Source organism: Pristis pectinata, chromosome 12 (assembly GCF_009764475.1).
Source record: "Pristis pectinata isolate sPriPec2 chromosome 12, sPriPec2.1.pri, whole genome shotgun sequence".
In the NCBI taxonomy this organism is placed as follows: Eukaryota; Metazoa; Chordata; class Chondrichthyes; order Rhinopristiformes; family Pristidae; genus Pristis; species Pristis pectinata.
In genome coordinates this window covers 19288467-19316188 of record NC_067416.1, presented here as the reverse complement: position 1 = coordinate 19316188, position 27722 = coordinate 19288467, and the positions used below count along the sequence as shown (strand labels likewise).

The 27722-nt window shown below is 38.6% G+C and overlaps 1 protein-coding gene across 7 annotated transcripts in view; it reads left to right on the top strand.

Moving 5' to 3' along the window:
* The first annotated feature begins 279 nt into the window (after positions 1-279).
* Positions 280-27722, top strand: part of LOC127576951 (arginyl-tRNA--protein transferase 1) — a 131685-nt gene continuing 104242 nt past the window's right edge. Inside the window, exons 1-10 of one of the 7 annotated variants that reach the window (XM_052027779.1) lie at positions 1481-1588; positions 3643-3760; positions 9251-9314; positions 10303-10365; positions 12604-12704; positions 15940-16188; positions 21243-21493; positions 21897-21962; positions 22053-22124; positions 26173-26301. In XM_052027779.1, coding sequence (XP_051883739.1) covers positions 3742-3760; positions 9251-9314; positions 10303-10365; positions 12604-12704; positions 15940-16188; positions 21243-21493; positions 21897-21962; positions 22053-22124; positions 26173-26301 — 1014 coding nt within the window. In that variant the 5' untranslated portion in view covers positions 1481-1588; positions 3643-3741. Of the gene's footprint in view, positions 656-1447; positions 1589-3642; positions 3761-9250; positions 9315-10302; positions 10366-12603; positions 12705-15939; positions 16189-21242; positions 21494-21896; positions 21963-22052; positions 22125-26172; positions 26302-27722 lie in introns of those variants that run through there. The other 6 variants (XM_052027778.1, XM_052027777.1, XM_052027782.1 and 3 more) reach the window with 6 other exon arrangements.

Below are 27722 nucleotides of genomic sequence, written 5' to 3'. Positions count from 1 at the left end.
ACTGAAAAAGGCAAATGTGATAATTATGAATTGTTTGCATTGGGAAACCTTGCATAAACTTTTTTTCTCCAACTATGTACTTTTCAACCTCTTGCCAAATGACCAAGTTGACCACCTTTTGCATCCAGTAAGACAGTGAAGGAAAATAAAAGTTGTACTTCCCAGTCGAGAAGGAAATGAATTGATTCAATTTGACTTACGATGAGACAAAACAGCACTATTATCATCGCTTCTAAGCTAATAGGTCGAATTTAATTGTTGACACAATGGGAGAAAATTAAAACTGTTGCTACGTGAATAGGGAACTGGCAATCTTACAATTTCATTAACAAAAACGTGTCTCCTCTTTCTAGTTCTTCACATGATTAGATGAAGATTGTTTTTTAAACAAGCAGTGTTTTTATAAGCGTGCTAAAGAATCACTTGTTTTCCAAACATACACTATTGCTGCTAGTAGACATGTGACGTGGTTATATCCGTTGTTTCCTCACAAAGCCTTCAATTCGTAGGAAAGGCAAATGTAAAAGAAAATGCTTTTAGACTTGAACAACTTCAATCCAGCAACACGGGATGTATTCAATCGTGGAATATAAAGGTTTGAAGTCCGATTATCATTGTGGATACTGCGGCCAGGACGACGGAAAGGCATCCATGGGTAAGTGAATGGCTCGCGAAAAGATATCAGTTCGCCACATCTCGATCGAAACCTAGGCTTGTGGCGCACTTTGTGAGCCAGGCTTTGGAGTCCACGCAGGCCTCTGTTTCTGATTCTCTTTTACTAGATTGCTCCGGATATGCTTTTGCTTGAAGTCCAGAACAATGAAAGGGTAATACTTCAATTCCTTGTAATTAAAGCCTGTTTAATTGTAAATGCACAAACACCAGCGTGATGCGGGAATTTGAACTCCAAATTCGAAGAATCCCTTTGCGTCAGCGTGGGTCGGGCTTTACTCCAGGCAAAGCTGCGTTGTATTTAAGCCCGCACGATACATGAAGCACAATTTTTTTACATTTATCACAGAAAGTGGACATCGGATCGGTTACTTCCTTCCACACCGCAACGTTGCATCGTGTAAAATAAATACAAGCACCAGCTAAATGCATTTAAGTCCAAAGGATTCCCGACCACCTGGTGCAAAGTATTACACTTGTTGCAAAGTACTTGTTTTCTGACAACTTGCCATATTTTAGTGACGGGCGCGTAAAATTAAAACAACTAAGGCCACTCGCACCCCCAGCAATCAGCAAGTGCTCCGGCGCGCACCCGCGCCGCTGTCCCTTCATTGGCCAGGCGCGCGTCTACTGCCGTCTCTTCATTGGTCGGCGGGTGAGCTGACGTGTGCGTGTTCTGCTGCCTCTCCATTGATTAGCCGGAGAGAAGGTGCGCGCGTCCGGCCGCCTCTTCGTTGATTGGCGGGTGAGTAGCGCCGCCTCGTCATTGGTTAGCGGGCGCGCGCGTGCTGTGGGCCTGGTAACAGCTGTTGAGGATCCATGGCTGCTGGTAGTGTCAGTATCGTGGAGTATTTCACCGAGGATGAAGGTTACAAGTGTGGCTACTGCAAGGGCGCCTCCAGCAACTACTCGAACGGTGAGAGAAAACGCACTGAGAAAAGTTGGGGGCAATGATGGTTGGATGTAGTTACTAAGCTGAGTAGCAAAAGTGAGGAGGGTGTTTATGTTTAGAGGCCCTTTTCTTTTTCTGCGGATTTATGAGGCCAAACAAACAACCAGCCCCACAGGGATAGGGCTGGTCCTATTTCACACGCTCCTCCCCAACTTGTAGTAATCAAGTAATGGAGAAGTGCACAATGATTCTGGAAGGCTTTAGATCTCCATTCTCTGGAAAATAAATAGCTTTAAAATAAAACCGATTAGGTACTGTACTTCAATGCAGTCTTATCCTGTTTAATAACATAATGACCTCAAATAACATTTAGACAAGGTTATCTCATTCAACTGAAAATACTCAGCAGGTCAGGCCACATATGTAGGAAGGGAAACAGAGTTCATGTTTCAGGGATGAAGAGTAGTAGAGATAGTTGTAGGGGTTGGTAAGCTTGCAATGAATGTTAGTAGCTAGCCTATCTCCTGTGATAGAGACAGAGATCCAGAAAAAGGAGAGTCAGAGATTGACTTTGTGAAGTTGAGGGCAGGGTGGAAATTGGAGCAAAAGTAATGAAACTGTTGAGTTCTGCATGACTGCAGGAGGCATTTATCCCTACCTGCCTCCTGTAAGGACTCTTTTCCATTCTTCCGGTTCCCCTAAGTTTGTCGTATTTGCTCTGATGATAAGTTGTTCTGTGTGGGTCCCTCTGAAATGATTTTTTTTCTGTCTGAACCGTGGCTTCCCCTCTACTGTTGTTAACAAAGCCCGTGACTATCTCATCCATTTCCTGTGACTCACCCTGTCTCCTCCAGGACAGAGTAAGGAAAGAGTCGGCCTGTTCTCCTTTCCCACCAGTCTCTGCATTCAATAGATTCTTCTCTGCAATTTCTGTTACCTTCGAAGAGATTCCCCCACCAGGCACATTTTCCCCTCTTCCCCTTTCAGCATCTTACAGGAACCATTCCTTTTGTGACTTCCTGGTTCAATCTTTTGTTCCCACCAACCACCCTCCTCCTTGCAGGACTTTCCCTTGCAACCATAAGTGATATAACACTTGTCCTTTCTCCCCTTCCCTTTTCTTCCCACCATCCATGCAGGCAAGCAGTCTTTCTAGGTGAAGTAGCCATTCACACGTATTTGCAGTCTAGTGTCCTGCATTTGATGTTCACATTGAGGTCTCCTCTGCACTGGAGAAGCCAAATGCAGATAGTGTGATCACTTTGCAGAAGGGCACCTGTGTTCATTCTGCAGGGATGACCCCAAGTTTTCTGTTGCCTGCCAATTTAATTTCCCCTCCTATTCCCACTCTGACCTATCAGTCCGTGGCTTCCTGTGCTGTCACGGTGAGGCACAATGAAGCTTGAGTATATCCCAAAGATGTGTGGGTTGGCAGGTTAATTGGCCACTGTCAGTTACCCCCAGTGTACAGGTGAATGGTATAATCTGGTCAAGTTGATGAGAATGTGGGGAGAATCAAAATAAAATGGGGCTAATGTAGTATTAGTGTAAATGTGTGGTTAATGGTTGGCATGGACTCCGTGAGCTGACAAGCCTGTTTCTGTGCGGTATGCCTTCCATGACTGTATGACCCTGAGGTTCAGCCACGTCTGTGGAGAGGTGAAAAACTGAGATAATGTTGCAAGTTGGCCAGCTGGAAAAAATGGTTATTGGCAATTGTTGAATTCAGTGTCGAGTTCTAACTGCTGCAGTGTTAGAAGATCAGATGCTATTGCTCAAGCTTGCATTGAGCTTAATTGTAACAAGAGGCCAATAGGAGAAGTCATAATGGGAATGGGAGGGAGGATTAAAGTGATGTGCAACTGGAACCTCGGAGTCACCCATGTACACTGAATGGAAGTGTTTTGCAAAGCAGTTCCCTAATTTGTGTTCATTTTATCTAATGTTGTGAGTACTGAATACAAAACTCTTAGTTGGTAAAAGTACAAGAGATTTGCTGTTTCACCTGGAAGGAATGATTATATGCATTGAATTTGGGAAGGGAAGAAATGAAAGAGCATGTCTTGCATCTCGTCTAGTTGCATGAGAAGATCATGTGAAAAAGGAACGCGTGTTGATGAAGATGGAAGAGTGAGCTAGGCATTCTCTGAGAAAAAGGGAAGAGAAGATATGTTTGGATGTGGCAACATGTTAAAGGTAACAAGGAAATAAATTAGATCTGAAAGTGAAGGCTGGATGAAGTAGAAAAGCAAGGACAAGGGGAGTCCTGCCCTTGCTCGGGAATGGACGAGTTGGGGAAATGTGCATGGTGAGAATGTAAATGGGGGAATTGAAGCAGGCATGATTGAGAGTTTTGCCAATTGTGCTGGAAGGGAAACCACAGTTCAGGAAAAACGAAGGTGTGGAAAAGATAAAGCACTGCAGATGCTGGAATGTCTAGATGAAAAACATTATGATACTGGAGGAACTCAGCAGACCAGGCAGCATCTGTGGAGAAAAGCAGACAGTCAACGTTTTGGGTCAGGACTAAAGATAGGAAAGGAGGAAGCCTGTTATACAAGAGGGAAAAGCAGAGCAGTGATAGGTGGACAAAAGAGGGGAGGCGGGGTGGGCACAGGGGATGCAAGTAAGAGATAGTGATAGGTGGGTGAGGAGGGGAGGGCAGATCCACTGTGGGATGGGTCAAAGGTAAGGAGGAAGAAAGGGTAGGAAAAAAGGGAGAGGGGCTAGAAAAAGGAAGAAGAGGCATGGTTTGGCGGGGGGGGGGTTAGGTTGAGGGGATTATTTAAAGTGGGAGAATTCAATGTTCATGGCCTCCTCTCCATTGACTAGGTGACCGTTTCGCAGAACACCTGCGCTCTGACCGTAACCGCAATCTGCATCTCCCTGTTGCCAGTCACTTCAACTCCCCCTCCCACACTATCACTGATGTGTCAGTCCTTGGCGTCCTCCACTGCCAGGAGAATTCCAAGTGCAAACTGGAGGAACAGCACCTCATTTTCCATCTTGGAACCTTGCAGCCTAATGGCACAAACATTGAATTCTCCCACTTTAAGTAATCCACTCACCCCCCCCACCCCCGCCGTGCCACTTCATTTCTTCCCTTTCCAAGCCTATCTCTCTTTTTCTACCCTTTTTTCCTCCTTACCTTTGATCCATCCCCTGGTAGATCTGCTCTCCCCTCCTTCCCCACACCTGCCTATCACTATCTCTTACCTGCATCTACCTATCACCACCTTGTGCCCACCCCACCTCCCCAGTTTTGTCCACCTATCACTGCTCTGCTTTTCCCTCCTATATGTTGGGCTTCCCCTTTTCCTATCTTCAGTCCTGAAGAAGGGTCCTGACCCGAAATGTTGACCGCCTGCTTTTCTCCACGGATGCTGCCTGGCCTGCTGAGTTCCTCCAGCATCATAGTGTTTTTCATCAAGGTGTGGAAAATATTGTCTTCACAACAGATAATACTGAACTAGAGAAACTGGGAAAATGAAATTGAGTCAACATTGGAACAAGGCTGGGTAGTGCTGTAGTAAAAATAGTTGTAGTTGAAAATGCTGCAGTTTTCAACATCTCATCTGTGGAAGAGGTAAATCATCCTCAATCCCGAGGGATTGACTAACAAGGAGAAATCGTCTGTACCTTGCAGATCTAGAAATGCTAGTTTTTATTTCTCTGCTCTTTATCCTTATCCATTTCTTTCTATTTGTGTCTTATCTACACAGATTTTCTCATCTTTTTTCTTGCTGGAATCCTTCATAACTGGAACCATTCTAGTAAATCCTCTTTTGCCCTTTTTCGGGCCTTCATCCCCTTTCCGGTATTGGACGCAGTATTCTTGTTATGCCCTAACTGGAGTTATATAAAGGTTTGTTACACCCTCGTGGCCTTTGTACTCTTTGATGCCTAGGGTGGGTCCTATTTATGAACTATTTCTGGAACTGGCTTCCCACACACAAAGATTTATGCACACATACACCAGCGGTCTGTATTACTACTCCACTTTCAGAATGGTGCCTTTAAGTCTAGTTTGCCTCTCCGAGTTTATCATATTTCATTTTGCGTTACAACTTCGAAGTCCATTGTGTATTTGTTGCTGATTGAAAGTTATTATGACTTGAAGTGAATGAGATGTGTGCCTTTACTTCAGACATAGGATAAAATAGAGTTTAATTTTCCATGCATTTTTTCCAAAAATTTCCAGATAGCCTGACAAACATGCATACTTCAGCCAAGGTTCACTTTTATCCTGTGATGGATCTGCCTGATCTCAGATACTCATCAACAGAACCAATTCACTTTAATGTGCCAGAATCATGGCACAATGGAATTGCAGAGGCAATCAATTACTTTAGGAATTCCAAAGCAAATTGTGAACTTGTTTGGAATTTTTATTTTGCTCATGGAAAGTCTGACCTATACAGCTAATATATGGCTTCAGTAATACTGGGCTGAAAATGTGGAACCTCTTTCTCCTTTTTTTAGTTTTGAAAGGAACAGCTGTGTTAAGCAAAACTCTTGGTATCCTCAAGCCTGCAGGAAATAACAACATTTATAGGGTCCCAGTATTCACACCAGCAGGAAAAAAATTCTGCTGTACCTTTATTGTTGAATGAGTGTTAAAAGTGAGGTCTAAGAGAAATAGATGTCAAAGGCAATTGTTGCTGGTCTGATCTCTGTATAATCAAAAGCAGAGGTGTAGTGCCTTGTCGTCTTAATGCACATTCCAGCTTCCCAGATCGAACACTAAATTCAGATGAATTCCCAGTTCTGTCTCTTGTTTTATCACTTTACTTTTCCCAGGACCTCTCCCTTTTACTTGCACTGCAGTTCCTTTTGTTATCTAATAGCTCCTGACCTTTCAGAATCAGATTCCAATGTATTATCACTGTCTTATATGACATGAAATTTGTTGTTTTGGGTGGATCTTTCCTGCCCTTTATCTTTCTCCAGTTTTATTGAAAGATGAATGATATATTTCTCTCTCCACAGATATTGCCAAATGTTGCTTCAAATTTTATGTTTCAATTTTCCAACATCTGCGGTATTTCACTTTCATATTAAGGAGGTCTTTGGCTGATTGAGAAGACAAATGATAGATGAAATTTTGTGTATGAATGGGTGAAGTGATACATTTTTGTAGGAAGGATCAGTAGAGGCAAAGTGAATTAAATGATGTAATTTCAGAATTGGTAAAGAACAGACTGATAAAGGGCAGTGACACAAAAATTCTTGAAGGTGTTATGACACATTGAAAAGGCTGCTAAAAAGCAAAAATCATTGATTATGCTCATAGAAACAGTAAAATGAAAAATCATTTTAAAACAAATACAATACTTTGCTTCAGTATTCACCAGTGAGAGAGACCTTGACGTTTGTGAGGATGGCGTACAACAGGCTGATACACTAGGCCATGTCAACTTGAGGAAAGAGGATGTGCTGGAACTTTTGAAGAACATTAGGATAGATAACTCACAGAGGCTGGATAGGATATATCCAAAAGTTATTACAGGAAGCGAGGGAAGAGATTGCTGCATCTTTGGCAACGAAATTTGCTTCCTCACTGACCATAGGAGTAGTGCCAGGTGATTGGAGGGTGGCAAATGTCGTTCCTTTGTTCAAGGAAGGGAGTAGGGATAACCCTGGGGATTGCAGACCAGTGAATCTTACTTCAGTGGTGGGCAAATTACTGGAGAAGATTCTTAGAGATGGGATTTTTGGGCATTTGGAGAAACATAGGCTGATTAGGGACAGTCAACATGGCTTTGTGAGGGGCAGGTCGTGCCTCACGAGCCTGACTGAATTCTTTGAGGATGCAACAAAGCACATTGATGAAGGTTGAGCAGTGGATGTGGTGTACATGGATTTTAGTAAGGTGTTTGATAAGGTTCCTCATGGAAGGCTTATTCAAAAAGTCAGGAGGCATGGGATCCAGGGAACCTTGGCTGTGTGGATTCAGAATTGGTTCACCCAGAGAAGACGGTGGTTGGAAATGGAGCATTTTCTGCCTGGAGGTCGGTGACCAGTGGTGTTCTGCAGGGTTCTGTTCTGGGACCCCTGTTCTTTGTGATTTTTATAAATGACTTGGATGAGGATATGGAAAGGAGTGTTAGTAAGTTTGCAGATGACACACAGGTTGGTGGTGTTGTGAATAGTTTACAGCAGTACATTGATAGGATGCAGAGCTGGGCTGAGAAGTGGCAGATGGAGTTCAACCCAATGTTGCAGCTCTAGAGAACTCTGGTTAGGCCACACTTGGAGTATTGTGTTCACTTCTGGTCACCTCATTATAGGAAGGATGTGGGACCTTTAGAGAGGTTGCAGAGGAGATTTACCAGGATGCTACCTGGATTGGAGAGCATGTCTTATGAAGGTAGGTTGAGCAAGAGCAGGCGAGGTAGCCGAGAGTTTAAGGCCATGGACTGCTCATCCATTGTGCTAGGGCAGGCACGGTAGTGTAGCGATTAGCATAATGCTATTACAGCACCAGTGACCCAGGTTCAATTCCGACCACTGTCTGTAAGGAGTTTGTATGATCTCCCCGTGTTTGCATGGGTTTCCTCTGGGCGCTCTGGTTTCCTCCTACATTCCAAAGACATACGGGTGAGGAAGTTGTGGGCATGCTATGTTGGCACCGGAAGTGTGGCGACACTTGCAGGCTGCCCCCAGATTACTCTATGCAGAAGATGCATTTCACTGTGTGTTTCGATGTACATGTGACTAATAAGGATATATTGTCTTATCATATCTCTTTAGAGAGAAGGAGGATGAGAGGTGACTTGATAGAGATTTACAAGATGATAAGAGGCATAGATTGAGTGGACAGTCAGAGACTTTTTCCCAGGGTGCAGATGGCTCACACGAGGGGTCATAATTTTAAGGTGATTGGAGGAAGGTATAGGGGGGATGTCAGAGGTAAGTTTTTTTTACACAGAGTGGTGGGTGCATGGAGTGCACTGGTGGTGGAGGCAGATACATTAGGGATGTTTAAGAGACTCTTAGATAACCACATCAATGGTAGAAAAGTGGAGCAGTATGTGGGAGAGGTTAGATAGATCTTAGAGCAGGATAAAATGTCAGCACAACATTGTGGACCAAGGGGCCTGTACTGTGCTGTTATGTTCTATTGCAAATTTCAGCCCTAGTTGGAGAACTGAGTTAAATTCAGGGCACCACACTTTAGTATGAATACCAGTACTTTGAAACGATTTACTCAAATGGTGCAGTTGACAAGGAACTTCACTTGTTTGGGGAGAACTAGTTTTTCTCAGCGGGGGAGACCTGATAGGGGTGTTCAGAGTCATGAATGGCTTTAACACAGCAAACAAGGAAAAATGCTTTTCATTGCAGAAAGGTCAGTAACTGGAGGACATGTATTTAGTGAGATTTAACTAAGTTTATTTAAAAGACAAAATATCTACAGAGTTGTGAGATAAGAAGTGGTTAATGAGATCAAATGAATATCTTTACGGAAGATGGATCAAATTGCTTTCTCCTGTGCATTATTATAGATTGTTTTACCAGAGCTTGCTTACCAGCTTTTGCCTTTGTACTAAGTATGTATATTTGGTGGGAATTTTTAAATCTATACAGCTACCACTTTATTTTGGTACAGTATATAATTAAAACTGTTCAGTATAATAACCTGAGGAGAGAATCGAAGGAAATTTAAATGTATCTCTGTTGTAGGTATGTGGGCTCATACTATGACTGTTCAAGATTATCAAGATCTAATTGACCGAGGTTGGAGGAGGCAAGTATCTCTTTTTTTTGTATTGTTGTATAACTCTAATCTGTCACTCAGCTAACCACATACAAGAAGGAAAACTTTGTATGTCAATGCTCTTTAGTGAACTTCCTTGTGAAGAAAGGAAATGGCTTGAATTTGCATGTATTTAGGACATCCCAGTTTACTAACTCTAAGTTAGACTTACTAAATCTAACTTCAAGTGTGATTGTGCAAATTGGCTGCCATATTTCCAATGTAGAGTCCCATAAACAGAAATAGGTAATCAGAGCAGTTATTCCTCTGTTTTATTGATGTTGCTTGAGGGCGATATGTTACTTGGGGGTTTTTTTGTGCTTACTTAATAAAGTTGTGCTGGCAAATCTGAGTAAGTGCACATTGTTGAAGTAGGAAAGGTCATATTGCAGAATATAATCAATACTGGAAAAAGGCTATGGAATTACATAGGTATGATTTAAGTAAAGCCAAATTTGGATTTATAAAAACCATAGGAAGAAAGCAATAAAATACTATCTTCAAACCTTTGTTTTGTGAAAGTACTAATTAAAATAAAATAGCTTCTTGGAAATGTGTTTGGAATTTAAGAGGACCATTTAAAAAGAAAGTTCAAAGATCTATCCTTCAAAGTAGATAAAGAGGGAGTGTTGAATGTTAGAGGGCTTGTGGTTTGGATTGATATTGATTTATGCTGAAACACAAATTAGGTGCTAGAAGAACCTGACTAGATATAAAGTCTTCAAAATAACTCATCCTGGCAATATAACACTCTGATACAATTTACTTATCTAGTTTTTCACTGATGGAATTCATTACAAAAATAAGGACTATATTAATATCAATTTGTGCTGAGCTTGTGTATCTCCACAGAGATGAAAATAGTAGTGCAACTAATATTAATAATGGGGTGCCAGATATTTAACTAATTCAAAACTATATTCATGTTTGAATTTAATTTACACTCGTGTGCTGATATGGAATCTTTAATCATTTTCAGGAGTGGTATGTACGTTTATAAGCCTGTAATGAATCGAACATGTTGCCCTCAGTATGCAATAAGGTAAGGATTATGTTTGACTTCAGGTAACCACATTCCTTCCAAGTGCCAGACAATTTCTCCTTGTGAAATTTTTAGACTTGGTGTTTAGAAAAATGTTTGATGCAACTGGGCAAGCACCACCCAAAGGCAGTTTGTAAGCAGGATATGATCACCTTGTAGTTTATAACAATAAAGTTGAGCTCAGCATATGTTGTTATGTTTTATTCAATAATATATCCATCTCACTCTTTTACGTGCAAGGTTTTAACTTGTTATGAACAGATCATAAAAGGGCAGAACAAGATCTAAGATAAGTTTACAGTTCATGCAAGAGATATGTTAAGCAAGGTTGTTGAGCTGCAGGCACAATTAACCACCTATGATTATAGTGGCAACAAGAAATCCAGCCAAACACAAAAGGGCAGTTGTGACTCTAAGCATTCCTGGATACAAGGTTCTTGGAAAAGGAAGAAAGGTTGGGAGTGGAAGGAGATGTGGTAGTATTGATTAAGGAAAATATTGCTGGGCTAGAGAGAGAGAATGTCTTGCAATAATAGAACACAGAATCTATCTGTAAATAAAAACAAAAAAAAACCTGCAGGTGCTGAAGATCTGAAAGATTTTTGTTTAGGACTAAGAAATTAGAGATGCAATTATTCTATTCTATACACTGCTAACTTGTTAGAAGGTTATTCTGGTGCAAATTTGCTGGGAAATTGAAATGTTCAAAGAAAAACATTAGAGTGGGAATGGTGTGGGACTTATAACTATCCAAGGGTAGACTTGGATGCCAAAGATACAAAGGGTAAAGGAGAGAGGTTTCAGAAATGCATTGAATAGAACTTCCTTGGTCAGTTTGCTTCAACAAGGAAAGTGGCATTGCTGGACTTGGTTCTGGGAAATGAGTTGGGCCAATTGGGGAAATTTCAAAGAAGCTATGATATCATAAGATTTGGAATAGCTATGGGAAGAGGATATGGACATCTCCAAGCTAAACATAATTAGTTAGTGATGGATCACTTTCAATGGGTCGATAACAGATCTGCCACAGGCAAATTGGAGTTGCAGGTTGACAGACAAAAATTTAACTGGGCAATGGGAGGACTCTAAAGATATTTCAGTTACAGTCTATGTTCATTCCCATGAAGGAGAAGAGTAGGGAAATTAGTCAGAGCTCTATAAATGATTGAGGGTAAAATAATACAGGAAGAAAAGAGTATACAATACACATAAGGACCATGCGGATGTTTAGAATGGAATTAAAAAAGGAAACGAGGGGCAAAGTTGGAAAATGTGAAAAGACTACCAGCAAACTTAAGAGTCCAAAATTATTCAATAGGCATGGGAATATTAAAAGTGCTATAAAAGGAGAATGATGCCGATCAGACGTAGACAGCGTGATTTGGTACTAAATGAATAATTAACATTAATTGTCACCAAAGAAGATGATGCTACTGGAGTCTCAGCAAAGGAGCATGCAATAAAGATTCTGGATGGGTTTAAAAATTGGTGATGAGCACCTGATGGGAAAGCGAGCTGCACTTCGTGGATAAAGCATATGATTCAAATGGGAGGTATCCTAGGTGTTAAGCAAAGTAAGGGAGGAAATTGCAGAGATCGTGGCCATAATTTTGGAAGCATTTATAGCCTAGTTTGAGAGTTTGGTACCAAGGCCTGGAATATTGTATATTAAGCCCTGGTTCAAAAAAGTCAGTTATGCAGACCAGTGCTATTTACCTCTGTGCTGGGAAATGTTGTGGGAGTAATAAACGGGAACAGAATTAGTAGTGGTGAGAGATTCCAGAAGGATCTGTGTGATCATTTTCCTTAAGGTATATATGAGCAGAATCTTGGTTAAAACTAGTGCTCTAGTTAGGCCCTATTTGTAATTGTTAAATAAATTCTTTCCCAAATCTGGAGGAGTCTTCATTTCAACTATCCAACAATTGACATTGATAAAGAATACAGTGAGTTTAACATTTGTAGTAGAAATTTGTGTGTTCATTTTTTTGAGGTGTGAGCATCCCCACTTCCACAGATCTTGTAAATATTATTAGCTACCATAATGATATGGTAACTGTTGCACTTTAAATGCAAGTGAGCAAAATTGCTTTTGTCATTTAGTCTCGGATGTACTCAATCAAATTATAACCTTCATGTAATTATTTTGGTGAGGTGTATATGTAAGTGTCTTGTATAAAAACACTGAAATTTATAGGCGAAAGTGCTTCCAATTTGTATGTTTTTTCATCTTTCTAGATGCCATATTTTGGACTTCAAACTTGCAAAATCCTCAAAGAAAGTATTAAAAAAAATGACACGGTTCCTTTTCAAAGGAGAAGGAGCAAAAGGAGATGGTAGTGAGTATCTACTGCTATATTACAGAATGTTGTGATTCAAATATGATGTTTGTACCAGAAAGTAGCTTGTCTTTCATATCCTTTGGTTGACATTTAGTCTTTTCTTATCCCCCAACCTATAATACAAAATTACCTTCAATTTCATCCCCTTTTTTAAATGGCTGTTAGATGACGTCCATAGATTCTCTTCAGTTAGCTTTGTTAGTGACTTTTTTTTAAATTAATCATCAGAAATAACATGTTCTTTAAAGGGCCTTGACAATTAAAATGACAATTGCCATTTAAATCAGCATTTTGTGTTCCATGCTCTTAATGTAAGAAAAATTTTCCATTTTGCATAAGTCTTTGCTCATGTAAAGTGCAAGTAAACAGTCAGTACTAATGCAGGAAAGATGAGAACAACTTGAGTACTTTGGTTAAAATTGGGGCTGTTTTTCATTTTGATTGTGGGTGAAATTTCAGCTTTTACGTGATTGAATGATAGAGCAGATTTGATGGGACGAATGGCCCAATTCTGCTCCTATATCATATGGTCTTTTTTGAGTATATTTCCTGTTTATGTATTCATGAAGATAGTTAACTATGCTATTAAGTGAGCTTTTATTTTAATGAGAGAGTGGGTTGTATGAGTTAAAGAGAATTAAAACATAATGTTATTTGATGGAACAATCTAATCTTGCAACCATTGACGTAGGGGCATAGAATTCTACAGCATGGAAACAGGTCATTCAGCCCACTTTGTCCACACTGACCAGTGGGCACCCTTCTGTATTAATCCTAACTCCCAGCACTTGGTCCATAGCCTTCTATACCTAAGTGATTTAAGTGCTCATCTAGGCACTTCTTAAATGCTCTCATTGACCTAGCTTCAAGCACTCTCTCAGGCAGTGCATTCCAGGTACTCGTCACCTCTGGGTGAAGAAGGTCCCCCTCATAACCACTCTAAATCTTTTTACCCTAAATCTATGTCCTCTAGTTTTATGGAGATACAAGAGAGACTGCAGATGCTAGAAATCTGGAGCAACACAAAATGCTGGAGGAACTCAGTGGGTCAGGCAGCATCTATGGAGACAAATGGGCAGCTGATGTTTTGGGTTGAGACCCTTCATCAGACCCTACAGCTCCTCTAGTTTTATCTTTTATAATATTTTACAAGCAAAAGGGAAGCTAGTGAAAGAGTAGGTCCCTTGGGAACCAAAGGAGAAGTCTTTGTGTGGTGTTCTGAATGAATACCATGTCTGTATTCACCAAGGGGGAGAGTGGAGATTTGGGGGAGGAGTATGCTGGTAGTCTGGAATGTGTGTATCAAGAATGAGGAACTGTTAGTGACATTGACGCACATTAAGGTGGACAAATAACCAGGGCCTGATAACATCTATCCCAGGGTATTTTGTGAAGCATACAAGGAGACTGCTGGAGATCTGACGGAGATTTTTTGCATTATCTTTAGCCATGTGTAAGGTATCAGAAGACTGGAGAGTAGCTAATCTTGTTCTTGTGTTCAAGAGGAGTGGTAGGGATAAGCTAGGAAACTATAGGCTGGTTAGTCTTGCATCAGTAAAAGGAACATTATTGGAAAAAACTTTTTGGGGGGGATAGGGTTTATGATCACTTGGAAAGGTGGGGACTTGTTGGGTGGAGAGGAGAGCAATCAGCATGATATTATGCATAGGATATCCTGCCTCAGAAATGTGAATGAGTTTTCTTTTTGAGAGGGTTACTAAGAAAATGGATGACATGATATACACGGATTTTAGCAAAGCCTATGACAAGGTCCCTCAGGGTAAGCTGGTCCAGAAAGTTAAAGCACATGAGGTTCAAAGTGTTTTGGCAAACTGGATCCAAAATTGGTTTGGTGATAGGGAGCAGAAGGTAGTGGTGGAGGGTTGTTTTTCTGTCTGGAGTTTGGTGCTGGGACCTTTATGTATTTAAATGACTTGGATGAGAATGTCTGTGGTCTGTTAAGTAAGTTTGCTGATGACACAAAGATTGGTGGATTTGTAGGTGTTGAGGATGGTTGCCTAAGGATACAGAAGGATGGAGATTAGCTGGAAAGTTGGGCAGAACAGTGGCAGATGGAACTTCATCCAGACAAGTGTGAGGTAATGCATTCCCTGTTGTCTGATGCCAGCCAGATGTACACAGTAAATGGCAGGGATCTTGGAAGCATTGATATACAGAGGGACCATGGGGTCTGAGTTCATAGCCCCTGAAAATGGTGAAAAAGGTGGATAGGTTAGTGAAGAAGACATTTAGCTTGCAGTCGGAGTATTGAGTATAAGAGTTTGGACATCATGTGGCACTGTACGAGACATTGGTTAGGCCACACTTGGAATATTGTGTGCAGTTCTGATCACTACATTGTACAAAGGATATGGTAGTGCTAGAAAGAGAGTAAAAGAGAGCTTTGTTAACAAGGGGAGATTGAATGGGCTGGGATTGTTCTCACTGGAGCACAGGAGGTTGGGGGGGGGAGGGGTGACCTTATAGAGGATTATAAAATTACAAGGGGCAGAGATAGGGTTGGTAGTCATGGTCTTTTTCCAAGAGCAGCAGAGTCTGAAACAAGAGAACATAGGCTTAAGGTGAGAAGGGAAATATTTATAGGAGATCTGAGGGGCAAGTTTTTCCATACAGAGGATGGTGTGTATATGGAACAAGTTGCCTAAGTAGCTGATATAGATAGGTACAGTCAGTGATTAAAAAGCATTTGTAGAGGTACATGGCTAGGAAAGGAATAGAGGGATATGGGCCAAATAGAGGCAAATGGGATCAGCAAAGATGTACAACTCTGACTCTACCTCCATGGGGAAAAGTTTCCTGCAGTCTAGCTTATTTATACTCATTATTTTATAACCTTAAACATGTCTCCTCTGCTCCAGGGAGAACACACCTAGCTCCAGTCTCTCCTCATAACTGAACTGCTCCATTCCAGGCAACATCTTGGTGAATCTCCTCTGCACCCTCTTCAGCACTATCACATCTGTCCTATATCATGGTGACCAGACCTGCATGCAGTGACGTCTGGCCATGGTTTTATAAAGTTTGAGCACAACCTCCCTACTTCTATAGTCAATGCCATGACTAATGAAGGCCATGTGCCTTGATAGCCACATTATGTACCACGTTATCCCTCTGTTCCTCAATACTCCCCAAGGCCCTACCATTCTTGATGTATTTTTGTTCCTTTTCAACTAATCCATGTTGTAATTATCTTTTGTCTTATGTTATGAAGTTGAACCTATGGATTCCTACAATGAAGATATTGGAATTGGTCATCAACCTGCAACATGTACCTCAGAAGTTAATATAGATCTGGAGAAACCTTTGAAGATTGTGAGCCTTGAAGAAATACCTAAGTCAGCTGAAGTACTTGAGAATCCTCAAACAGACAGTGCTGATGATAACAGGGACCCAGGCCAAAAACATTCATCTGCAGAGGCAAATGACTCTACTGAGTCATGTAAAAGTGTTCCTAAACCAGGTAGGATTTATTTGAAGTGGAAATTCCTATGTAATATTCTCGGAAAAAGAAGTCTTGGATATTGATAATTGAGGGCCATTGACTGTTATGAAACTTTGACCAAAACATTCTGCATATACACTAATTGGAATGTAGATGTCTTTTTATTTCCCCTCCCACACCACTTGAGAACTCCAAAGAAAGTTGGAAACATTTTAGATATTGTTGTGACCATTGGTTATATTTTGAGAATTCTCTTGATATTATCTGAAAGTGGCCACATACACTTTTCATTGTTGATTTGTTAATTGCTGTCAGCCTTAACATTGTCATAATCAGGACCACTGTTTAAGCAAGTCAGTAAGTCACACTTGGGTAGATCTTCTGTTGATGCCAAGCTGTTTGTTTGCTGTCTTCCATTGGGAGCTTGGTTTCCTGCACATTTGCATGGTTAATTGCACGTAGGAACTGGCAAGTGGGCAGCATACTGGATTTACAGACTGCTTTGAAAGCTGGTGAGATTCTGCTTCTCAGGCAGTCGAAAGTATGATCAGGGCCACAATGTTTGTGAATATCTTTCATCATTCAGTAAAGGTTAGAACATGAATAAATTTTCTAAAAATTTTTTTTTAATAATTTGATAAAATCATTTATACATTCAAAATCCAATTTGAGGCATTGAGACAAAGTAAAAGTGACTACTTGTCTTTCTCTCATCAGCTGATTTCTGCCATTAATTTGAGTTTGGCTTTCTGTGCATGGGCAGGCTTCCCAGGTTGAGCATAGGGAAGCTCATGGAAGATTGCACTGCTTTGAATTCAGATAGAATCACTTGGGGAGCTGTATCTGGAGGCAGTTGGGCAGGAGATGTCATTGTTGCCCTAGGCTAGTGATAGAAATTGATTCTTCTGTGGCTAATGTTGGTGAAGGATAAAAATTCCACTCTATTCTTTTCTAATTAAAAGGATTCCTGTTTTTTTTAACTGTTTCTAGAAAACTTAATATAATTTAGAGCTTTTAAGAGTAATTAAAAGAAAATAATAAAGGCTTCTTTACGTATGCGTTCGTAATGAAACATACAAAACCCTTGAATGAAATATTAAAGAAGGATTAAATATTCCACTTCAACAACTCATGCAGCAAGATGAGCAGTTTTTTTTCTTCTACCCAGTATAGGAACCCTTGTTAGTTACTTAACTTCAAGATTCATGATTTTTAATAAACAGATATCACCAGAGGGTGGCAGTGCGGTATGACAATTTTGTTTAGGATTGGAATCTGAGAAAATACAGGATTGTTGTACATTTCTGAACGTCAGAGTCAATGTGGTGGATTTCGTGGTTCTTGCTGTGTTTACTCCCATAAGCAGAACTCTTGCCTCTTACCAGGACGGGGTTGGTAAAAGGGTATTTGGTAATGGTTGTTTCACATTTGTTACATGACCTAGTTACTGCAAACTTGCTAGTATTTTATTGTTTCATTGGGCAGAACTCTGACAAGATGTTATCAATGCCAAATTAAGAAGTTGCATCACTTTGCAAATGGAATGTTATCCATATAATAAATAGAATGCCTACCACTTTTATTTATCCTTGCTTTATTCTTTCTGGATTATTTTATAGTTAGCAAAACTGACGTCATGTATCTTAGTTGTAAATTCTGGCCACAGTCTGGTTAAAAGAAGTTTTGACAGTCACTGAACATTGTTGTTATTATATCTGAAGAATAAAATCTCACTAGACTGCAATGACATCCCCTGTTGATGCACAACCTGCAAACTCCCTTCCATATTGCACCCAGTCCTCCTCGTGATTGGATCCAACTACTGGAACTCCTTGCCCAGAACTTTAATCTGAGCTAGGAAAAGTTAGAAATTGAACACATTTTAAGCTGCAAAGAGATGGATAAAGAGAACAAACAATGCCTGTGACTGAGTGGAGACAAGGAGAAAATGAAATGACCCAAAAGGTGGTGGTTGTGATTAACAGGAATTCAGCACCCTCCCTCAACTAGCACCATCTTTTGTGTTGTTTAGTCTCTTTTTGTCTCTACTCCATCACAAACATTCCATCTGTTCTCCCCACCCCTCCTCTTCTCTGCAATAGAAAACGTGTTTAATTTTTAATTTCCTGGTTCTGAATAAAAGTCATTGACTTGAAACGTTAATTCTATTTTCCTCTCCACAGATATTACTTGTATCCAGCATTTTACTCTCTTTAAAATTCTGTTAAGTATTTTTTATATAAATAAAATTTATGCAGTGAAAAGTGAGGCATTAGTTTTGTTTTCAGGTCAATTTTAGTTTAATAGCCTTTGAGCTGAAAATATGTTTAGATTGCCTCAAGGAATTAAATAATTTTAATCAGAGAAAAATGTGAACACAAGCCTCCTTGTATTCTGAGAGAAAAGCTATTTTGAATGGGTCATAACTCTTGCAACTGTTATTTTTACAGTACAGAGATTGTGTGTGTGACAGAATGGTTAATTTGCAGGGCTAGTACCCAGAGGCCTGGGCCATTGATTGGGATACAAGTTTGAACCCTATTCTAGCAGCTGAGAAATTTAAGTTCAAATAATTAAATAAATGTGAAACACAAAGCTAGTATCAGTAATGGTGGAAAAAATAAATGCATTGCCATAAATCCATCTGGCTCACTACTGCTCTTGCCAGTGATATCCATATCCTGTAACCAAATAAATGCAGGTATATGTTTCAACTTCTGTTCACTTTCATATGAACCATAGAACCATACAGCACAAAACAGGCCCTTCGGCCCACCGTGTCGTGCCGTCCATCAGACCACCCTCACACTACCTAACCCCTTCCTCCCACATATCCCTCTATCTCACGTTCCTCCATATGCCTATCCAACAAGCTCTTGAACCTGTTCAATGTATCTGCCTCCACCACCACCCCAGGCAGTGCATTCCTTAATTTTTCAACTTTCCTAATATAATTGTATGCCAGTCCAGTTCACATAGGTATATGTCAAAATGAGTTGGGGAGAAAAGCACAGAAAACTTCAAGAAAAGTACATAGTTAATGTAGTTTCTGTATTTATAAAGGGACATGAAGCAAGCCTGGAAAGAAGTAACTTAATCAACAGAGGCATCGAGCATAAAAGCAGGGAAACCATGCTGTCCTGTATTAAACACTAGTCTAGACTTGGCTGAGAGAAGATCTGATAGAGGTGTATAAAATGTTGTCGGGTCTGGACAGAGTGGATGGTGGGAGGCTATTCCCATTGGTAGGGGTTGAGGACTAGAGACCACAGGTGCAAAGCAAAGGGGAAGAAAATTAATACTGATAAGGAAAAACATTTTTTATGAAGTGTGTACTTGGAATTTGGAATGCACTACCTGCAGATGTGGAGGTAGGTGGTGAAGAAAAATTTGCAAGATTACAGTGGAGGAACCAGTGAGTTGCTCTGGTAAAGAATTGGCATGTATGCAATTTGCTGCATTACCTCCTATGCTGCTCCTCACGTACACTGTGATCGAAAATATTCATAGTAGGAAGAATGTTGAAATCCTTAGTCAAAGGTACAACAGAAAAACACTGAGAATGGGGGGGGAAAGTAACATGGATTTCAAAAGTGAAGGCTATACTTGATCAATTTTTTTTGAATTCCAAAGAAATAACAGAAGCAGAAAAATGTAATGAAGGACAACTAATGTGTTTGGTTTTACAAAATATTTCATTTCGTTAATACCTTGTCAGATCGTGGCTAAGACCTGAAAGTGGATTTTGGGGACAAATCACAGAATAGTTAGCTAGTTGACTATAAAATGCATTTCAAGTATAATACAGAATTACTTGGGTTGAGAAATGGTATTGCTAATAGAATCGCTGTTGTTTGCTGTTTACGTAGCATCAAATTAGGGAATGTGGTAGCAAGGGCGATTATAACAAAATACAGAAGAATGTATTGAATGGGAATTGGTAAATAAAGCAGCATGGAAAAGTGTAAGATAATACTTTGTGGTAGAAAGGAAGAATAAGAGTCCACGTAGTCTCTGGAAAGTTGGTGCTTACACATTCGCGATTAGGACACAGGTTAATGAGATTTTTGGTCGGGGGAAGAGTTGCAGAGAAACTATGTTTAAATTTATACAGAATTTTGGTTAGTCTCCATTTGGAGTACTAAGACTGGTTTTGTTCAGCACAGTCTAAAAAGAACACACACAATAAAGACAGGTTAAGAAGATTTCAAGAATGATGGCAGAACTGAAAAGTTTCATGGTAGAATGAATCTCCATGAATTATAGAGTCACCGAATCATACAGCATTGAAACAAGCCATCAGCCCACCATGTCCACACTCCCAGTGGGCGCCCATCCATGTTAATCCTGTTTTCCAGCACTTGGCCTGCAGCCTCCAGTGTCTGACTGAGGTCTTCAAGTTTATGAAAGGGATTGGTTCAATCTTACTGCCAGTTGTGATGTAGCACCTGGTGCCAGTGAAACATGTTCAAAAGGCAAAGTGCTCGTTATTGGAAATTTTAATTTTCACGCAAGGCTAGGCAAAGTAGAATGGCATAAACAGTAAAAAGCTATACAAGATTAGGTGATGATTAACCAGTTAGAATTAGTCAACAATCTGTTATAGTGAACATATCATGATCAAATTTGGTATAACAACTGAGGGAATTAAGAAAATTAAAAGTTTTTAAAGAATGAGATGTAAACTGGCTACTCTACATATACTTGTAACTGACAGATTCAATAATATCAGTTTGGAACTGTTCCACAGTTACTTCTCATTTGATCTCTTGATGCTGAATTTTGTTTTAAGCGCTCCTTGAGCATTAAAAGTGAAATATGATGGAGGCTGTTCAAGTGACTTATCTGCACTGAAACAGACACTGCTCCCAATATCTTCTGGCGAAGAATGAATGTTCTGGAATAGCTGGTGTTTAAGAAGGACTTAAGTGGATTATGTTATTTTTTCAAGTTTAATATGGTGAATTTGATCTAAGTAATAAAATAAAAGGTATATGCATTTTTATTATGTCAAGATCTACCGAGTGTTTGGTGTTTAAACCAAGTCTCTTTTTTTTAAAAAAAACTAAAAGGCAGAGGAGCTGATCCAAATAAACCACCATGCCGCAAAGCGAAAGATGTTCGGAGAGAGAGAAAATTAAAAAAGCTGCTTCAGAAACAGCAACAGATAGAAATGGCTGATGTCTCCCAACACCAAGAAACCTCTTGTGACAGCCCTAATACTCTCCTCTTGCAACATCGTGCCCCACAAGCAAATCAGCCAAAATCATTGGAAGAATTTATTTCTGAATCTTTATCTCCAGATGCAGTGCATCAATTAGAGGTACCTTTTCAATTTCAGTGCAATTACTCATGCTGGGCCTTTGTTCTATTAATATTCTTGTATTAATTTCAAGGATGTAGCTTCCAGATATTTTTATTCAAGTATTTAAATATCAAAACAGATTTTGACTATATTTCATCACATTTCCAATCAATAATAATACAAAATACAAATATGCTAATACATTGCTCTTTTTTCAATTTGATTATATTTTCTGTCTTTTTTTTGCCTTTTGTATCCAAAATATTTAAATAAACACTCTCAAGATTTGTCACTGCTGATCAAACAAAAATTAGAATTTACCTTTCAAAGTGTGTTATTTCAAACTATTTTGCTGAGAAAGAATATCCAGAATTATGATAGGTAATGTCATTTTAAAATTTCAAATGCCTCTCTTTGATAGTCATCACAATCTGGAGAAAATGCAGATTTGCTGTTGATGCTTGGTAATGGCACAAAAATCTTGAAGGTACTTGGCATTTGAGGCAAAAATTTCATTTTAGTCTATCTAAGCCTTGCGAAAAAATCTCTTAACAGTTTAAATTGATTTTCACTACAGATAAAACTCATTCATTTAAAGAATTTGTATGGAAGAGATGGCAGCAATTTTACTTTCCCAACTGCATTTGCGGTATGTTCAAATAAAATATGTTCAAGCAGATGGCTTATTGCTTTCAACATTCCTTATGAATTTTTCAGTGTGTACCCAAGCCCACATGTATTGGTAATCATCTAAAATGCCAATAGATGTCTCCAAAAGAGTCTTTCTGTTTTGGAGCACTCGGTCCTTTGCCATAATTTGGTCACAAAAGTCTATTTTTTTGTAATTGCCTGTAGTTTTTTAAAAGTCTACTTTCACTTCCATTTTCTCGCCACTGGGTGTCTCCAAATCCCTTAGTGTTATTCTTAAGGTTTCACTGCTGTGATTTTTGTCCCTCAGTCTATGTGTACTCTGACTGTTAACATAATTTTCTTTGATATAGAATATAATGTTTTTACTGCCAATATCTGAAAAATCAATTGCATACAATCACCAAACCTTGTCAGGTCCTTAATATCCCAACTGGATATTTGGGATATAGGCAGAAAAGTGTTGTAGTGATATATCCTACTTATTTCCAATTTCACGACTGATGTCAGGAAAGGTGCCTTAGTTCCTGATAATATAGACAAAGATCTGAACCTTTCTAAATAGTTATCAGGAAATGTATTCATGTGTGCTTTGTAATTCCTTTTCTGTTGCTTTTGAAAACTATTTCTCAAACCTTCCGAATAATTATTTCAGTTTTGTTTTAAAAGTAGTTGTGCTCCAGAGTTTGTTACGAACTTGCCAGCAGTGATCAAAATATTTTAAATTGGATCAAAGTACGTACATGAATAACTTTGTACTAAGTAAATCAGTAGTGGACAAAGTTAAGATGGCAGCACACAAATATAGAAGCTCTCTTGTTATCTATTTCCTATATAGGTAAACCCATTTTATCATAAAGGCTAATCATCTGAACAATATCTGTCTATTTGATATTCCTAGGTGCTTCATTAATTATACTTAAAACATGAGAAATTCGGATGCACATATGTATGACATTAATATTCAGTGCTTCACATTTTATTGAATTTGAAGCATATTTGTCTCTTTTTCCATTGTGTTACTTCCATTGAACTTGGTAAGCAGAAGATTCTAATAAAAAGTTGACAAGAATATTAAGAAAGAACAGATGGCTTGTGTTTTATCAAATATTTCAATTGTCTAATGGTTCCTTGCATTTTGTTTCTCTTACGCTTTTTCTAAAAAAAGATATTTTGACTGACTGCTTAGTTGTGGACACAATATATTAGCAAATTCATTTACAATGTGTTTCCAAAAATCCTTCAACATGTATAGTTCCCAATGCAACTGGGCTAAACACATCTCTTCCTTTTTAGATTTTTTGAGTTTTTAAGGAATTGATTTTGCTGTTTGATTATTAGAGAAATGAATTTGCTACACTGTATACAAATTGACAAATATTGATGATTCTTTCTCAAAGATTAAAAATGAGCAGTTTTATGATTCTGTTAATTTCTTTTTTGGTTTTTAGATAATTAGTAGCTTCATTTGTGCTTCATGTAGCTAAGAGAGCGAGAAGGGAACATATGATTCCTATCAATTAAGGACTTCCAGTGGTGAAAAAAAATTAACGATTGTTCTTTATAAGGAATGACCTGGCCTTTGTTCTAACCATCCATGAATAGTTTAACCGAAATTACAAATTTGTGACAGACATGAATTACAAACAGGTTTAGGCCACTTGGCCCCTCGAGCCTGCTCTGCCATTTAATAAGGTCATGACTAATCAAATTCCTGCCTACACCTGGTAACCTTTCTGCTTCTTGTTTATCAAGAATCTATCTACCCCCACCTTTTTTTAAAAAAAATGTTTAAATTTGGCCGTGCTTCCATTGTCCTTTGAGGAAAAAAGAGTCATGAAACAGTTAGTCTTCTTAAATGAGAGACCCTTTTATTCTTGTCTTGTAATCCCTGGTTTCTGTTTTTACTACTTGATTTAAAAAAAAACATCCTGTCAAGAATCCTCAAGAACTTTCAACTGCCAGTTTTGTAAAACAAAACCGTGAGGAAAACCAGTCATCACTGCATAAATTGATGACGTGGGGGGGAAAAATCTAGCAGACCACATTGCATCAAACCAGGCACTAGACATGAAGCACAAATGGTCTAATCAATCCTACAATATCCTGCAGATTAACTTCAGGCGATGTGCTAGATGTGGAGGGCTTTCCAAAATCAGTCAAAAAAACAACAGCCTGATAGGATTATACCCACCAATATACCAGACATCTCCATCACTATTCCTGTGTATGTCCTGTCATGCCACCAAGACAATTACCAGAGGAGACAAACATTGGTATTCAGTCACCAGAAAGTGGTTCAGGTCTCCTTAACATATGATTTCATTGAGCCTGGAATCAATGGCATTAAGGAAACCACCTGCTGTTACCATCCCCTACCTTACTCAGTTGATGAGTCAGTACTCTTTCACATTAAATATTTCTTGGAAGCAGCACAAAGGGTTGGAATGGCAATCAAATGTGAAGTGGGTGCGGACTAGAGTCCATCACCAGTACTGGTTTAGTAGCCACATTACTGACCAGACTGATTGTCCAGAAGGACATAGTTGCCAAATTGGGATTGTAGTAGGCAGCGAGAAGATTGACACAAAGGAAGTATCTACTTTACCATGAACTGAGCTGCACTGACCCACCCACCCAAACCTCAGCACTTGCTCATCAATAACCTGCTCTTTGACACCTCAGTCAAAAGACGGGGATTACTTTCAACATATAGCTAAGTGGCTTAAACAAAAAAGCATTTATCATTACTTTCTTAGGAATGAAATTAAGTGCTGATCCTGTAAGACATACTCAAATCCCATCAATTAATAAAATAAGCTCTGTACCTCTTGACTGAGAGGAATGCTACTTTCTGATGATACTGTACATGGTCATGAGAGGTGCAATATTTAAAAAAAAAATTAATTAGTTCTTTCCCCCATACATAACTTTTTTTAATGATCAATCCTTGTCACTTTGATTTTTTTTTCCCCAACTGAAAGATGGTGTGTAAAATTAACTAACAAATTCCAAAACTAGCTGAATGCAGAAAGGGTTTCAAATGCCTGCATCTATTCAGTGGTTCATTTGACATTTATATCTTTTGAAATTTTGCAAAATTTGGAGATATAACTAATCTTTGAGTTGGAATCATATTCTCGTGCTGACATTATTACTTCATTTCCCTTGCATTACCTCCAGCTAATAGAGTTTTAGATTATTGTAGATATGTTTGGGGCATTTCTTAAACTGAAATGTAATTTTAGATATGAGTAATATTTATGTGGTGAAAGTAGGATGTGTGTGATCTCAGCATGACAATGACTAAAAGATATATTTGCCAGAAATTGGGTCAATAAATTGTGTGAATATTGGAGCATTTTCTTTAAACTGTTGCTGATAAACTTCAGTTTAAAAATAAGTGACAAGAAAGTAAATAAAAATGCAAATCTAGCCCGCAATTACCAGTAAGAATTTTGTGTTGACCTGTTTCTCTTAAGAAAATTAAAGCTCGGTAAGGTAATTAAATCTACATACTTCAATATGAATATGAAAAGAAAACTAACTGTGGCATTAATTAGATAAATTATCTCCACTGAAAGAATCAATTTTCATAGTTTTTTCCAACTTTTATATGTGGCTTTATTAACTGATTGTTGATCTGTAAAATGTGTGAACCCTGAGTCATGAAATAAAAATGTATAATTACTATTGAACATTAAGGTATGAACTTAAAAGATCCTATCAAAACATAACCACATTAGCGTGTGTTGCTGGCTCAAAGCATTGGGATAATGGCATTCTGCAAAAGCGAGATACTCATTGAAGGTCACAGAGACTTTATTTTACAATAGTCTTCAAAAACTTAATGTAACTTTTTTATGATAACTGTAGTTAATTGCATTGATTCTATAAGATTGGATGATGCTGTTACATTTTGTAATTTTCTGTAACAAATTTTTCTGTAACAAATTTTTTGCTTTAAATCTTAGAAAATTGAATTAATAAGTAACTAATGTTCATAGTACTTGCTTTTAATGTTTTTATTTTCTTCTTGCCTCCTGAAGGTGAGGCTAGTGAGGTCATCTCCACCAAACTCCCAGTTCACAGCAACTTTTCAGGAGTCTTACCAGGTCTATAAACGGTACCAGATGGCCATCCACAAGGACCCCCCTGATAAACCAACTGAACAGCAGGTTAGAATTAGATGCACTTAATTCTTAGATTTTAGGGGTAAAGCAACCCAGCTAGTGAAAGGATTGTTACTTAGATTCAAGTAGGGAAAAAAAAATTATTCATCTGAATATTTCTTTCCCTTTCCAATTTCAGTGGGGTATGTATTAATTGTTAATGAATACCAAATAAAAATGCTAAATAATGAAAAAATGGTATGTCTAATAGAGCTTCATGACAAGGTTGTATACATAAATTATAATCCTCAAGTTATAACTTCTTTGAATAATCCTCCATGTATGTGAAATTTAATAAAATGTTAGATTCACTTAAGAAATTAAAAGAGACATTCTGCAATTTCTGAAATGAGCAGAATTGATTAAGAAAATTCACTCTAACAAAATAAACAACTGGCTTTGTAATTTTATCAAACCAATTTTGAGAATACAGATGTCATTTTCCTCTTTATAATTGGATGATCAATTATAGACCAGGTTTAGCACTGCAGTTCTATCCATTTTGCTGTTAAATGATGACAGCCAGAAACTCTTGTGCTGGGAAGAAGCTGTGCACGTGCAGGCACAGATCTTAAGCACCATTTAGAATTTCATTGTTACGGGAGTCCAGAGCATAGAATTTGTATATCATAAACAGTTAACTTGATATCTAGAAAGATTTGAGTTCTTTGTAAATTAAATTACTCCATATTAATGTATATCCTGCATTTTTGGCAACTCCCATTTTAGAAAGGGCATTAAAGCCATGTGTATTGTACTGTGTCAATTCCATGGAATAATGCCAAGAATAGGAGACTCTATTACCAGTGCCAAAGGAAAAATTAAGAGGTGATGTATGGAGTTCCTATTTTCAAATTGAGTTCTAATAGGTTGAAAAAGGGGAAGATTTTTTCCTTCGTGGAATTGGTGTCAGAAGATGACTAGTTTAAAATTGTCAAAAGTGATTTTCCTCACATGGATTTCTTTCGGGCTCCAACGAGAAACCTCTTCACTGATGCTAAATTTGCAGAATAAAGTACATAATGTTTTTGAATAAGTTGGAGTAGACCTCATAATGAACTCTTCAGATTGGGTTACTATACAAGCAGTTCTTTGCAAAGGACAGAGACTATGTAGTCTAAGGGAACAGTTAACTGATTATAATGATCCACCTAGCAATTTGACCTGGAGCCTGTTTGTAAGTGTAAACATAAGGATTTGTTAGCAGCTTGGAAATGTGGACTCAGGCAGAGGTAGAACTTACAAATCAAGTTGATTTTGTTTATTGCCAGCAGATAGGCATAAAAGAGGGAAAAAAAACTCAAATTTATTAGTTACAAATTTGTTAAGAATAATCTGACACTTAGATATATGAATAAATTTAGATAGACTTTTGAACTGGATGTGGAGGAGAACCTGCACTACTCTTGCCTTCAGTGGTAAAACTA